The sequence below is a fragment of the Xenopus laevis genome, chromosome 4L, assembly GCF_017654675.1.
Source record: "Xenopus laevis strain J_2021 chromosome 4L, Xenopus_laevis_v10.1, whole genome shotgun sequence".
In the NCBI taxonomy this organism is placed as follows: Eukaryota; Metazoa; Chordata; class Amphibia; order Anura; family Pipidae; genus Xenopus; species Xenopus laevis.
In genome coordinates, this window is record NC_054377.1 from 51129582 (window position 1) to 51143905 (window position 14324).

The 14324-nt window shown below is 38.0% G+C and overlaps 1 protein-coding gene across 1 annotated transcript in view; it reads right to left on the reverse strand.

The window, feature by feature from the left end:
• dync1li2.L (dynein cytoplasmic 1 light intermediate chain 2 L homeolog) overlaps positions 1 to 10716 on the reverse strand; it is a 28343-nt gene extending 17627 nt beyond the window's left edge. The window contains 3 exon segments of the mRNA NM_001096826.1: positions 25 to 141; positions 6567 to 6640; positions 10623 to 10716. Coding sequence (NP_001090295.1) covers positions 25 to 141; positions 6567 to 6640; positions 10623 to 10708 — 277 coding nt within the window. The 5' untranslated portion in view covers positions 10709 to 10716.
• Positions 10717 to 14324: the final 3608 nt, after the last annotated feature.

Sequence of the window (14324 nt, forward strand, 5' to 3'; positions counted from 1 at the left end):
ACAGTTAGATTTGACAAAACTGACCATCTCTATCTTCATCATGAATGTTCAAGTATAAATATTCAAGCCCCCTTCCTTTCTTGTTGTGTTCGGCACCTTGAAGTTTTGCCATGAGAGTGGTCTTTCCTGAACCATCTTCACCTAAAGGAAAGAAAGAAGAAATTAAAAGAAAATGGTTAACAGTATGATCATGGATATAATACGATTATTCTAAAGCAGTGTTTTGTAACGGTTTGCCTGAGAGGACCTATATAAAAGAGGATGTGCACCATTGGATTACTCAAATAGCTTTTGTATTATTAAAAAAGTTTGCAAATTTCATTTTAACCCCAACACTTTCAATTTACATAGTAATGTAGCAGATGTGGTTTAAAAAAATAACAGGCACAGGCAAGTGCAGGCACCAATCAGTACTGCACATGCCCATTGCTTTGGACGTTCATTTGCATGTCATTATTCGGAGTGCCTGAGTAATATCAGCCAAAATCCAGAAAAGAAGTGGCATATACCATAGTGCTTGATGCCTGCCTACACTTCACATTCTTCACTCAACCATGGGTAATCCCCTGACCAAGTACTTAGTAAAGTAGAAGAAAGGTATAATATATTCTTCAGCAAACAGGATCATCATCTTGGGGTCCCAGGTAAATGATTATGATCACTTGGGCACCCCCTGAAGATTATACCTTTCCATCACCTTTAAAACTAAAAACTGCTTTTAAGCAAAAATGCCGTTTGGACAGACACTTTTGAACAAGTAATAATATGCAGGTAATATAAGTAAAGTAAAGTATAAGTAAGTAAATATCACTGTATTGGGGTTATCGTGGTAACTCTATTTAAAGGAGAACTAAAGCTTAAAGAAGTAGGCTAGAACAGTCCTTTAGCAGGGAAGATCTGTATATCCAAAGTTGCCCCAGTAGTTCCCCACCAGCACAATTAGCATCAGAATTTAATAATCAGCCCTGTAGCATCAGCTTATATTACAGGTCAACCTCCTTTTCTGCTTGATAATTTGTGACAACCCCTAAGCTTAGCTTCTCAACAGCTGCTCAGAGCCCACTGATCATGTGAGTGTCAAACACTTTCCAAGATGGTGACCCCCTGTGACAAGTTTGAAGTTCTGGATCATTGCTGCTATTGAGAAGCTGAAACTTTAGGCAGGTGCAAAAAGTTCAGTATATGAAACTGCATTTTTAGCCATATTCTTTTTTAGGGTTTAGTTCTCCTTTAAAGAGGTGGTTCACCTTTAAGTTAACTTTTAGTATGTTATAGAATGGCCAATTTGACCAATTCTTTTCAATTGGGCATCATTATGTTTTTGATATATTTTATTTATTTATTTATTTTTTAAGTATTTGCCTCTTTCTTCTGGCTCTTTCCAGCTTTTGAATGGGGATGAACTAAAAAACAAATGCTCTGTAAAGCTACAAACTTATTGTTATTGCTACTTTTAATAAACTCACTTTTCTATTCAGGCCCTCTCCTATTCATTTTCCTGCCTGGTTGGTAGGGTAATTTGGACTCTAGAAACCAGATTGCTGAATTTGCAAACAGAACAGCTACTGAACAAAAAGCTTAATATCTCAAAAAACACATATAATATAAAGAAATAAAACCAATTGCAAATTGTCTCAGAATATCCATCCTTTGGCCATACACGGGCAGATAAAGCTGCCGATATCAGTCGTTTGGACCAATTTGACAGTTTATCTGCCCGTGTATGGGGACTTCCGACGGGTCTTTCCGATTGATATCTGGCCACGGTATCGATCGAGAAGGTTTGATTTTTAACCAACCGACCCGTCGGAGCCCCATATGGCCAAACGTTCGAATTACCCCCGATATAGCCATGGCGTTAGTGGCATTTCGGGGAAAGATCCGCTCGTTTGGCGATGTCGCCAAACGAGCGGATCTTTGAGTCTATTTTAGCATACTAAAAATTAAATCAAAGGTGAACAACCCCTTAGTATGACGAATTATAATATAATCTTCATATCCATCTAATCAACAAGTGGAAATTTATACTGAACCTACTTACAGATAGAAGTCAACATGGACATGTAAGGACCAGTTGAAGCAAAACTGAAATGCTTTTTAACCTGACACACTACGCTATATATTCTGGACTTGTATAAACAAGTGTTGATTTTAGATGGATTCAGCATTTATATGTTGTCTAAATAAATCTCCATTCAGCCTGCTGTTTTCAATGAAACTTTAAATAATATTAATTTTTTAGCCAACATATATTCTAGAAACAATAGTAATATATCCAGAAAATGTGCTGTATATTCAAAAATGCTGATGAAATGGGAAATAGTGTGTCAAGAATAGGTCTTAAAAATGTAACAGATGCATTTTATGCTACTTTATTGAAAATGTATTGAGTGAAAAATCCATTCTATTTCCTGCTGGCTGCTTTCTCAGGGTGTGCAGTAGAGTCTGTTCATCTGTGTGAAGGCAGAGTTGCAAATGTCTCCCTATATAGTATCCTATTGTGCCTCAGGGCAAAGCCCATTAGGGCATGTGTGCCACTCAGACCAAAGATGATCTATAGGGAACTCAAGAAAGCAATATATATATATATATATATATATATATATATATATATATATATATATATATATATATATATATATATATATATATATAATATATATATATATATAAATATATTATATATATCATACATTAATAAAAAGATGAGGAGTATAAAGATTTAGACAGGTTGGAAAGGGACAGAATACAAGAGTAAAAATATTTAAAGGTACCTGTCACACAAAATGTGTTCCAGCTGGTGTGGGCAGCATAGCACTCATAAGGGGGGGATTCTTAAAATATTGTTTCCCCCAATTGTGTGCTCAATTAGCCTATACCTCCAGTACGAGAAACAAAGTTTGTATGATGGGTGCACTTATATGGGTGCACAATATATTTCCAGAATAGTTACAAATAACATTCTGTTTCAATGTGTTATATAAACATACTACCAACAGTTAACTAGAAAAATTGTAAAGGGAATCTATCTCAAACCCAAAGAAATAAATAAATAAGATAAACACAATGATCTGCTGTTGTCAAAGCAAATCAAGTGATTTTGCGATTTCCCTAGGGCTGTGCAGAAACTTGTTAGATAACAAAAGTTCTTTGCATTATGGGCTTTATAAAATCAAGTCTATAGCCTTGGTATTCACTGAGACTGCTACAGCAAATCCACTGGAATAGCAAGGCTTTGATAAGTTCTTAAAACTACTTGTGCTTCAATAAGTTGCTCACTAAAGCCCATTTTCTAAAGCAATAAGAGGAGAGAAAAACATGCTAGATTTGCATAAAGCTAATGCACATTTTCAGCTGCTAATCATGTGTGCTGACAAAACATGGAGCAACAATGATCAATGCGTACAGTAAGCTATATTCCTTAACTTCTTTAGGACTATAGACTATTATCGCTTAGCTAAAGCAAAAAGTCTCTAAAATGCTACAAACATGTGTATTGGAAATTCTGTCCAACTAGTTTGTCTTTCAGTTGCATTCTACTAGTTGCAGAGCTGTGGAGTCTGAAGCAATTATATATATATTCCAATTGGGTATTCGGAGTCCAGATAGCCCAATATACTCAATTCATTTCATATTGGTTTCGCTATATTGACGATCTGATTTTTTTTTTGGACTGGTACCACAGAGGACTAAAGCAATTTCCTCAAATGCCTTAATATCAATCATCTCAATATCAAACTCACACATACACTATTAGTGATGCAAGCATTGACTTTCTAGATATTACAATCACCACCAAAGAGGATGGTACCATTGGTACTGATCTATACCGCAAAGCTACTGAAACTAACGCCATACTTGATTTTCAGAGCCACCATCCGATGGCAACTAAGAGGGGAATCCCCGTTGGGGAATTCCTTTGCTTACCCCGTTACTGCTCAGACTTACAACTCTTTAAGAGGGGGGCGAATGAATTGACTGAACGGCTAATGCATAGGGGCTATTCACGTAATGTGAATCTAAATGCTTATTCTAGAGCAATCAAGACCCCTAGAAGCTCATCATTGGAGGTACGGCAGCCATACCTACATAACACTGAACAGCCTATCAGATTCATAGGTACCTATTGTAAGCAATGACCAGTTATTGATTAAGTACTTAAAAAACACTGGCATATATTACATACTGACCCAGTCCCATCTACAATGGTGGGCCCTCGGCCATTGACCTGTTGCCGACGAGCACCTAACCTAAGAGATCGCTTAGTTAAAAGCCATCTTACCAAACAGCAGCAAACAGTAAAAAGTGGCACCTTGGCATTTGAAAAGTGTAAGGAATGTAAATACATGTGTAATCGTAGCCATGTTGTTGATAGGTTTAGCAAAAGCGTCGGATTGTACAAAGCTTTACATTTAACATGAACAATATCATCTACATGTTAACTTGCCTTTGCAATAAAATATATATTGGAGAAACTAACCAATATTTAAGAAGAGACTCATGGAACATGTTCACAGCATTGAAAACGCATTAGACCTTCTCAAAGATAACAAAAAATTACCACCATTTTTTGAAATTCACAATCATTCAAGTATGGGCCTAAAAGCAATGGGTCTCTCCAAGGTGTCCCTTGGCATAAGGGGGGGGGGGGAAACAGCCCTTTTATCTAGAGAAAGCGAGTGGATATTTCTGATGAAAGCATTGAGTCCCATTGGCTTAAATTAAAGCATTACGATGAACACCTTCATATAAAGATCTGCGTATATCTTTAACATTGTCTATAATGACACATTAGGTATATCTATGACATCTATCTATGTGTTGCATTGGCTCTGCCATTTAATGTTTTATGCACTACTGTCAAACGATGAATTAGTCTTACTTGTCATAATGAAAGGGGACATCACAAATCCCATTGATTTGACAACGAAGTGAGACATTTATGGGTTGATGTGATTGATGTGTCATTTATTATGTGCTTGCGTTAATGGAATTATTAATCACTCGTGTTAATTAGGGCAAATATCCCCTTGTCAGATCCTATATAAATTACTGTGGAGTACCTATGCTGTGTAACATTATCCACACTTACCATACTGAGGATCTGACTGTACCATAAGCCATTTGGGTTTGCTACTCCAATTATCTCTGACACTCTTGAAGTCCGTTAATAACACTGCTGTATAGCACCTGAAGGGTTAAGTGCCACAGTATATATACTGTACAAAAGTCAGCTATATGCCAGGTTCAATGATTATTTAAGTTATTTTAGGTTTTCCAATTGTTTTTGGTTTATGTAGTTTAACTTTGATTTTGGTTTAGAATTACCAATTTATGTGGTTTATATGCATGAGCTTTAGCAGTGATAAAATGCCTTTTATGTTGTGTACTTTACATTGGAATCATTAGTATATAAAAAGGAACAGTAACACCAAAAAATTAAAGCATTTTTATGTAATTAACATATAATATACTGTTAGGATGCACTGGGAAAAGCTGTGTGTTTGCTTTAGAAAGACAATTATAAATAAGCTGTTGTGTAGCCAAGGGGCCATTCAAGCTGGAGAAAAGGCACAGGTTATACAGCACATAACAGATAAGCTGTGCCCAATACAATGGTGTTGTATCTGTTATCTGCTATGTAACCTGTGCTTTTCTCAGTTTTTCCAGCTTAAATGGCTACACAGCAGCTTGTTTATATAAACTATATCACTCTTTCTGAAGCAAGCACACCAATTTTACCAGAGCAGGCAACACTACATTATATTTTAATTACTTGGATACAATTTCAGTTTTTGGAGTTACTGTTCCTTTAAAAGCAGAGGAGTTGTGGGTAACAAACTAAGGAGTCGAGTGGAAGGATGTATATACTGACTCCATAGCCCTGAGTAGTTGGATGAAAAAAAATGAAAGAGGAACATTTTGGGCAGATTCATTCATGCCTAAGGGTTTTTAAAAAGTGTGTTTATCCTACAAGAATTGGGATAAATGGTCTGCCATAAGTGTCACAAATGTGATATAAGATCTAAGGTCTAGTGTATCCTAGAAACACATACCCACCCCTTCCCCTCCTTTATAATTGTAATTCTTATTTTTTGTATTATGTTTGTTACTGATATTATTTGATATGAGCAATTGCTCTATTGTTTGAAAAATTGAAACTCAATAAAGAAAACATTGAAAAAAAAGTGTGTTTATCAAATGGTGAATTCTAACTTGCACCCATTAATAAATTACCACTTTTAAAAATCCCATAGGAATGAAAAGAACATTTTGCTGTAAAAAATTTGCCCCTTGGAATCTGTTGGGTTTGTTTATTAGATACAGACAAATAATGCATAGATCCTATAAGCAGTAACTTTAGTTCACCTGTCCAAGTTCAGCTGCAAAGTGTGTAAAGACTCAAAGGATAGGGAACAGTCATTTTCCCCACTAAACTGGTAGGAACCAAAAGGAACAGCTCAAACATATTGAAAGTCTATAGGGTGGACATTTTTAACTTCACAGAGATATAAAAATTGCCAGAAAGAAAAGCAACAAAAAACATTTTCACAGCTGATACTAACCAAATACCAGTATGTTTTTCCCAGAGGGTAACTTCGATCTTGCGCTTGTGGAAACATCACTGAGAATAGAAGACCTAAAAATATAAAAGTATAGAAAGTTGCAGAAAATTCTGTAAATTCTGTGGACAGTCCTAGCAACATGCAATACAAAATATTAGGGTTACACTTAAAGAAACAGCCACAGTGATGCACACAAAGTGTTAAAAAAATAGAAAAATGCTCTCCACAAAAAAAAAATTATATATATATATATATATATATATATATATATATATATATATATTGCACTGGATATTATTGCAGTGACTTTGCAATCAGTTAGTGTCACACTCAGAATTATCAAGGGTCGAATTTCGAATTTGAAAAACTTCGAAATTTGAATTCAAAAAGACCAACCGGAATTAAGTCGAAGTTTGTTTTTGGCCGAAGTGCACCAATTGACTCCAAATGGGTTCTAGGAGGTCCCCCATAGGCTTAAACAGCAATGCGTCAGGTTTTAGATGGCGAATGGTCGTAGGCAAATTTTTAAAGAGACAGTACATGATAAATTTCACCAATCAAATTTTCGAATTTTTTCAAATTTGAATCGAATTTGGACTATTCCCTAGTCGAGGTACACAACAATAGCTTGAAATTCGAATTTTTTTAATATGAAAATTCACCTCGAACTTTGATAAACCTGCCCCTAAGGCTGCCAGCAAACTTTGTGTTCCAACGATCTGCAGTCTTCTGCCCTGTGTTCTGTTTGCACTGACAGGTACTGCATCCTCCTGTCAGGGCAAACACAAAGTGGATTTCTTTGTGGGAAAATGGGTACGTATTTATCTCTGCACCAAAATCTGCCTTGTGTGTGCATTGATGGATTAACCCCTTGCTTCCAAGCTTGTCAATGTGTAGTCAAGATGGAGTGGACAGATGCAAATACTGCCCTTAAGACAATAGCCAAGACTGGTTACATTTTACATTCATATAAATACAGGGGGCTCCGGATTACTTTGGATATGTAAATCAGCGACAACTGGAAATCATATGGCCAGTTGCAGCAGGCAAAGGGCGTGTCAACAGATTTACACCCAGGCAATCAGTGAAGACAACGGCATTTCTTTTGTGAACGGTCTATCTGGTCACCATAATATTACTATGGTACTTGCTCTACTGTCTCATATTAGTTTTCATTAAACTACTTGGTTCTTTAACCCCATTAAGTTATAGTTGTGCTGCAGTCGTGTAAACAGAAGTCCTTAACATGGCTACATGGTATGCAATGTGCCTGGTACTTCAGCTTTTTTCTGCCAAACCAGTTGATTTTCATGTGTACAGGACACTGCTCCAAGTGATCAATTCTTCATCATTCAAAAAGAAAAACTCTTGGTCAGTCAATTACTACCATAGGCATGCAAGCAGACCAAGACCCTACTCTTTCCCCCAATAAAGGCCATCAGTATGATGATGCTTATAAGAAATGTTCATATGTGATTGTTCCCCTTTATTGAATATTGCCACACCTCAGCAACCACTCCTTCTCTATCAGGCCACTCTGCCAATCTCTGCACTGGCTTCCACAACCTTTCAGAATAAAATTCAAAGTCATGACACTCAAATTCAAAGCAGTTCATACATTTGCCCACCCTACATCTCTGTGTCATCTCCAGGCATTCAACTGTCTGTTACTTTTCCTACACCTCTCTCATTACCTCCTCACACACTCACATTCAAGACTTTGCAAGGGATTCACCTCTACTCTGGAATTCTCTCCAAAGTTCTGTTCTACTTTCTTTCAATTTCTTTAAAAGGTCTCTTTAAACAGTTTTCATAGAATCATATCCTCATCTATCTGAGCTTAGCTTCAGTATGCACTATATGCTGCTAAATGCAATTCTCAGTTACACATCTCTCACCTGATATTGCCCATTCCTACACCTTGTGTCTTAAAGAGGTTGTTCACCTTTGAGATAACTTTTAGTATGATGTAGAGTGATATTCTGAGACAATTTGCAATTTGTTTTCATTATTCAAGGTTTCTGAGATATTTAGCTTTTTATTTATCAGTTCTTCAAATTGCATCTTAAGCAATCTGGTAACTAGGGTCCAAATTACCCTAGTAACCATGCATTGATTTGAATAAGACTGGAATATGAATAGGGGATGGCCTGAATAGAAGGATCAGTATTAAAAAGTAACAATAACAATACATTTGTAGCCTTACAGAGCATGTTTTTTAAAAGGGGTCAGAGACGCCCATTTGAAAGCTGCAAAGAGTCAGAAGAAAAAGACAAATAAATAATGAAAACCAATTGAAAAGTTGCTTAGAACTGGCCATTCTATAACATAATATAAGTTACCTTAAAGGTGAACCACCCTTTTAACCCCTTCTCCGTTTTGATTGTAAGCTCTTTTGCACAGAGCCCTGTTTGCCTCTTGTATTGGTTGTTGGTTGCTTTGTATGTTTTCTTGTATATTTTGTAAGTACACTTCTTTATATTACTATGCTTTAAAATATGTTGATGTTTTAATAATACTCATAATCTGACTTTTAGTGCCATAAATAGTTGCAACATTGTAATGGAATTACTTTCCACACATACTTCTGTTTCAATAAAACATCTTTAAAATATTTCCGTTAAATTGCCTTCATCCTCGAATAGCATAGCTGCAAGCACCTACACTACTTTTATTGATTATTACACTGAGATTATGTGCAAGATGGCAATTTAAGACAATGCATGTCATAAAAAACAAGATAAATTGTGAGTTCAGCTAGCTTACTTTCGCCACATATCTCATATTTGCTCAACAGCTGTATGTTAACATTAGGCATCAGTATAGGTTATACTAGGGATTAATGAAGTTTCACACAACAGGGTGTGGTAACTCCCAAGGCAAAAAAAAAAAAAAGTTGGTATAGAAAGACATTATCTGTACCAATGAGAAAAATGCTAAAAGCATGCAATACAGCCACACTCTAAATTATTGTTTGAAATAAAACTGTTAATATATCCGACATGATACAGAATTCAGAGCTAGATTTTAAATAAATGATGCATCTATCCAATAAAGCAACAATTAAATATTAAGGCTAGTTCTTATAGTGCAATGATAGAGACCATAATGCATATTATTTCTACAGTTTGTATCAGACCATGGAAGAGTGTTGTACTAATTATGAAAGCTGACAGTTACGGCCTGCATGATTAAGCTGACAATGAACAAACATTTAAATAGCTAGTGTTGGAAGCAGCAGTCTCATTGAGTCGGAATCTGTTGCCAGGAATAAGATAGAAAATCTAAGCCTTGATGCCAATGGAAGAGATCATTAATTAATGCTATAACATTTCAGGAAAAAAAATGAGAGTTGCCTCCCTTCAGTGGTTCAGGCAGTTGGAAGAAAGATGAATGTCAGGGCAAAAGCTCTTCAAATTGTAGTTGTTGTCAAAGAACTGTACCACTCCCAACATTCTCCATCTGACTGAGGAAATGCAGTTGGATGGAGTTCAAAGACGTCCAGTCTGCTTTTCTCCGGCTATTCTCAATCTGCTTACTCCCAGCATCCCTTGCAGCTCTCCGGTGTCAGTGAATGCTGGGAGTTGTAGTTCTACAGCCTGAGAGTTGCAAGCAGGACATCCCTGCTGTAGTTTAAATGCTAACTGGAGAAAAGCAAAGGGTGCACCCATGTGCCAGGGCCATTGCCATAATACCTATGGGATGATATTTCTTAACAGAGTGAAGCAAGTGGCTACTCTCGCCATTTGTCTCACTTTGTTCCAATGTCCTGTCATTGTCCCAGCTTCCAGTGTCAGAGGCATGGGTCTGAGGCACCAGAGTAGCCAACAAGCAGGGGATGCATGCAGTCAAGGACGGACTTTCTTTTATTGTGTTCTGTCACCATTCTTACTCTTAGTCTTGGCCTGACACCAACCACCCAACTCACAAACGCAACTCTTGTCAGTGGACTCAGAAGCTGGGAGGGAAGTTTAGCAGAAGCAAAATACAATATGTGGTATGCATTGGTTCCATAGCTGCATGCAGGTCTGAGTCCAACCCTGGTTTGCTTCTCACCATAAGCTCTGCCCTTCGTCTTCTTCGTCGCCTGCTCCGGGAGTATCCCCCCGGTCAGCGCCCAGCAGCTTCCTCTCCCCCGCCATCTTGCCACTGCAGCCACCACAAAGAATGACATCAGCCGGTCCTGCCTGAGGACCTCAACTACAGAGTCGGCTCAGGGTCGCCTGAACGCATCAAATCCTTCTTCCTCTCTGCTTAGTGTTTTTTGGCATACATGCTTTCGTACACATGATATTAAACTGCGTCTGCGTTGGGGTAAACACAAAAAAACAAGACGTCGAAATGTTTTATTTGTAAGGCAACTTCGCGGACATCTAAAGCGTCTGGGGCTTTAGTGAAAGATGACGTAATGGCTGAAGGAGCCGCCCTGTAGCAATAGTGCCACCTGTCGTTGTGCTTACATCATTTCATTCTAGGAAAACACATGATTATTATTTTGAGAAGCAGCACTTTTGTCCTGTCAATGCTAAATACAGTCACTCTCCTTTCCTGGAAAGTGTAAACAAGAAGAAACTCAATCATCTTAGAACCAGAAATGAGTTCTTAGTCTGGCCTCTATTGTCTCTATACAATTGTTTGACCTGTGACAATAAAGCATGTACAAATCTATGTCATATTTTACTGTCAAATGTTTAATGACAACTAGAATATAAATCAAAGAATTCTATTATAGGTGCAGGCAGCAAGACATACATTTGAATAAAACATTGTATCACACACACACACTTATATATCCCTTTAGTCTTACATTTAGCAGGAGCAGGTTCCTCATACACACTATTGTTACAGGACTCACAGTCCAGAGAGCGAGCTAGAGAGGACTCCCTGTCCTCAATCCTAACATATTCCTGGCCTGTTGTATCAATTTAGACTTTGCAAGCAAAATATGTGTCATATTTTCCACCAGTCTCCAGGATTCCTATACAATACAGTGCTGGAGAAACTGGGTGTGTGATCAAGGTGTAAAAGGGATAAAAGGGCAGTTCCGGCTGGCCGTCCAAGGCAACTGTCATGCCCCGCCCCCTGGTTGCCAGGTTGGAGGTTTTCCAGCAAAATTGGGCTACTAATTTAAAGCCCAGGTAGGTTTTTGAAAGTACAAACTAGTCAAGGTACGGATTCGGGCAATTACCAGCCAAAGTTTTTTCTTGCTCTAATGTGCATAGCCTGCGTCTCCCAATGCATGTTGGATAATGAAGTCTTTTGTTTAAAAATTTGCCAAGTTGAATGTAAAGGTAGCCATAAACACAAAGATCCTATCGTACGAAACGAGGATTTATACAATTTTCGGACCATGTGTGGAGACTCCCGACATTTTTTGTCCGGCGGAGATCGGTCGTTTGGTTGATCGGAAAGGTTTGATTTTGTCCCAACTGTCCCGCTGGAGCCCATTGTGCTCTCATCGTAATCGGATCGTTTGGCACAATGGGCTCCAGATTACCCCCGATATAGCCATGCCCGTTAGTGGCATATCGGGGAAAGATCGGCTCGTTTGGCAATGTTGCCAAACGAGGATCTTTGCGTCTATGGATTGGCCACCTTTAGACTACAATACACAGCATGCAATGGGACTGACTTGTGTAGTTACCAGATTACCGGGAGTTACCAGATTGTGGGCTCTGTAGCCCAATCTCCTGTCCCTCTTAAGCATTCTTGCATTTTCTGGACTCTCCTCTGTATTATGCCCCTGGTGATGGGTGAATCTGTCCCATTTTGCTTCATGAAATAATATGCAAAGCAGTGAAAATTAGAAAAAGGAGTATTTTCACTTATATTCATTTACTTTTTAAAATTCCTTTTCACAGCACATATTTTTGGGCTACTTTTGAATTGACTCTTCGCTAGTGTTGGGCTGATTTTGTAGCTGACTTTGGCTGGTTTTAAAAATTAGACTCGGCAAACGAGGATGCGCCCGTGCGCAAATGAGTGTGGATGCACCCACAACCTTTTTCAGTGGTGGACTAGGGGTAGGCTGTGTATGAGGTATGTGTCTGGTGCCCCCAAGCTTTGCACCCTAGGCACATGCCTCTTCTGCCTACCCCTAGTTCCGGCCCTGGGTCCAGCAAACAAGGCTTAAGAAGCCGAAATGTGGGGATTAGGGCAGATCAAGGCTTAAGTGGCCAGGCCAGGGGCAGAACAAAAAAAGAGTTAAAAAAATACCAGCAATTAAAATGCCAGGATATATTTAATTCCAGGGGCAGCTCATTCCTTGGCTGGTGTTTTACTGGCTAAGATGGATGAGTACAATCACAGACATGCTTAAAAATCACCAAGAAGCTAGCATCTCTGCCAGAAACAGGGAGGTCCTGTGTGAAAGTGGCAGGGCTTGGGGTGGATCAGGGTTTTTTGAGAACATAACTGGATATGGGCCTTAGGGGCCTAATATATCCCACTTTCATTTTCAAATGTTATGAGGCATACCTAAGTTTACCACTCTAAGGTCCTTCGAGCTTCATATTGTGATGTCTTTGTAACCTGCAAAGTATTCAAGACTTTCAAGCAATTATTCACTGATCACTTACAATTCTGTCATTTGAATCTGTGTTGTAGAATTTTATGGTGAGCTGGCACAAAAACTGGACTTCACTCCAAAATAGATGCAAATAAAAAAATTTATTACACAAAAAGGAACATCTCAGAGGATGGCCTTATGCGTTTCATGCCTCGGGGGCATTTAGTCATAGGCCTATGACTAAGTGCCTCTGGGGCACGAAATGCGTAAGGCCACCTTCTGAAATGTTCCTTTTTGCGTAATAAGACTTTTTATTTGCATCTATTTTAGAGTGAAGTCCAGTTTTTGTGCCAGCTCACCACGGAATTCTACATGTCTGATATTGCCTCCCCGAGCTGAAGGTCTGGGGCTTGAGTACCTGGACCCCCTGTTTGTATTGGTAAGTGTACCTTTTTGCAATATTGGATATTTTCCTTAACCCCTATCCCATTAAATTACAATATTTGAATCTGTGCTCATGTGGTTAGTCAATAAGTATAATCCATAAGCATCAGGTATGTGCATGCCCCTTATTCCAGTCACCAACCAATAGCTATGACTACTGACAGTATTTTTCATCCAAAACATTCACCTCTGATCCATAGGACTGAAGTTTGACCTCTCAGTGTGATCAAGCATGGTCCCCTACAAAGTGATAGGTGTCCAGTTCTGCTTGAAAATCATTTAAATGGTTGTCTGTGTTGAACAATAAGTAAACTACTATAATTACAGTAAATATTGTATTAATAGCAATATTAATGTATTGTAGTAATTATTTTATTTATAAAATACTAGCATATTCTGCAGTGTTGTACAAAAAATTGCTGTATACATCCAACATACAAGAAAATATAAAAAAACAATTAACCAATAAAAGAGTTAATAAAGGCCATGTACAAATGAATTAATGTCAAAATAATATTCTCTTTCTAAAACCAAATGCCCGACTGAAGAAGCTGGATGTCATGCCATTTTTGCTGGAATAATAAACTAAACTTTTTTCAGACATGTAGGCCTAAAAAGAGAATATATTCCTCTGGATGGTTTATTTTCAATGGAGTAATTTATCCATGCCACTACCCATAGGCAAACTGGTAACTCCAAAGAAAATCAAGAAGATTTTTGAATTGGTGACCCTATTACAGTCATCAGCATTAAAGTGCCAAAAGGGTTTGGCAGCATTAAAGTAAACAGTTAAGGATGCCCAATGG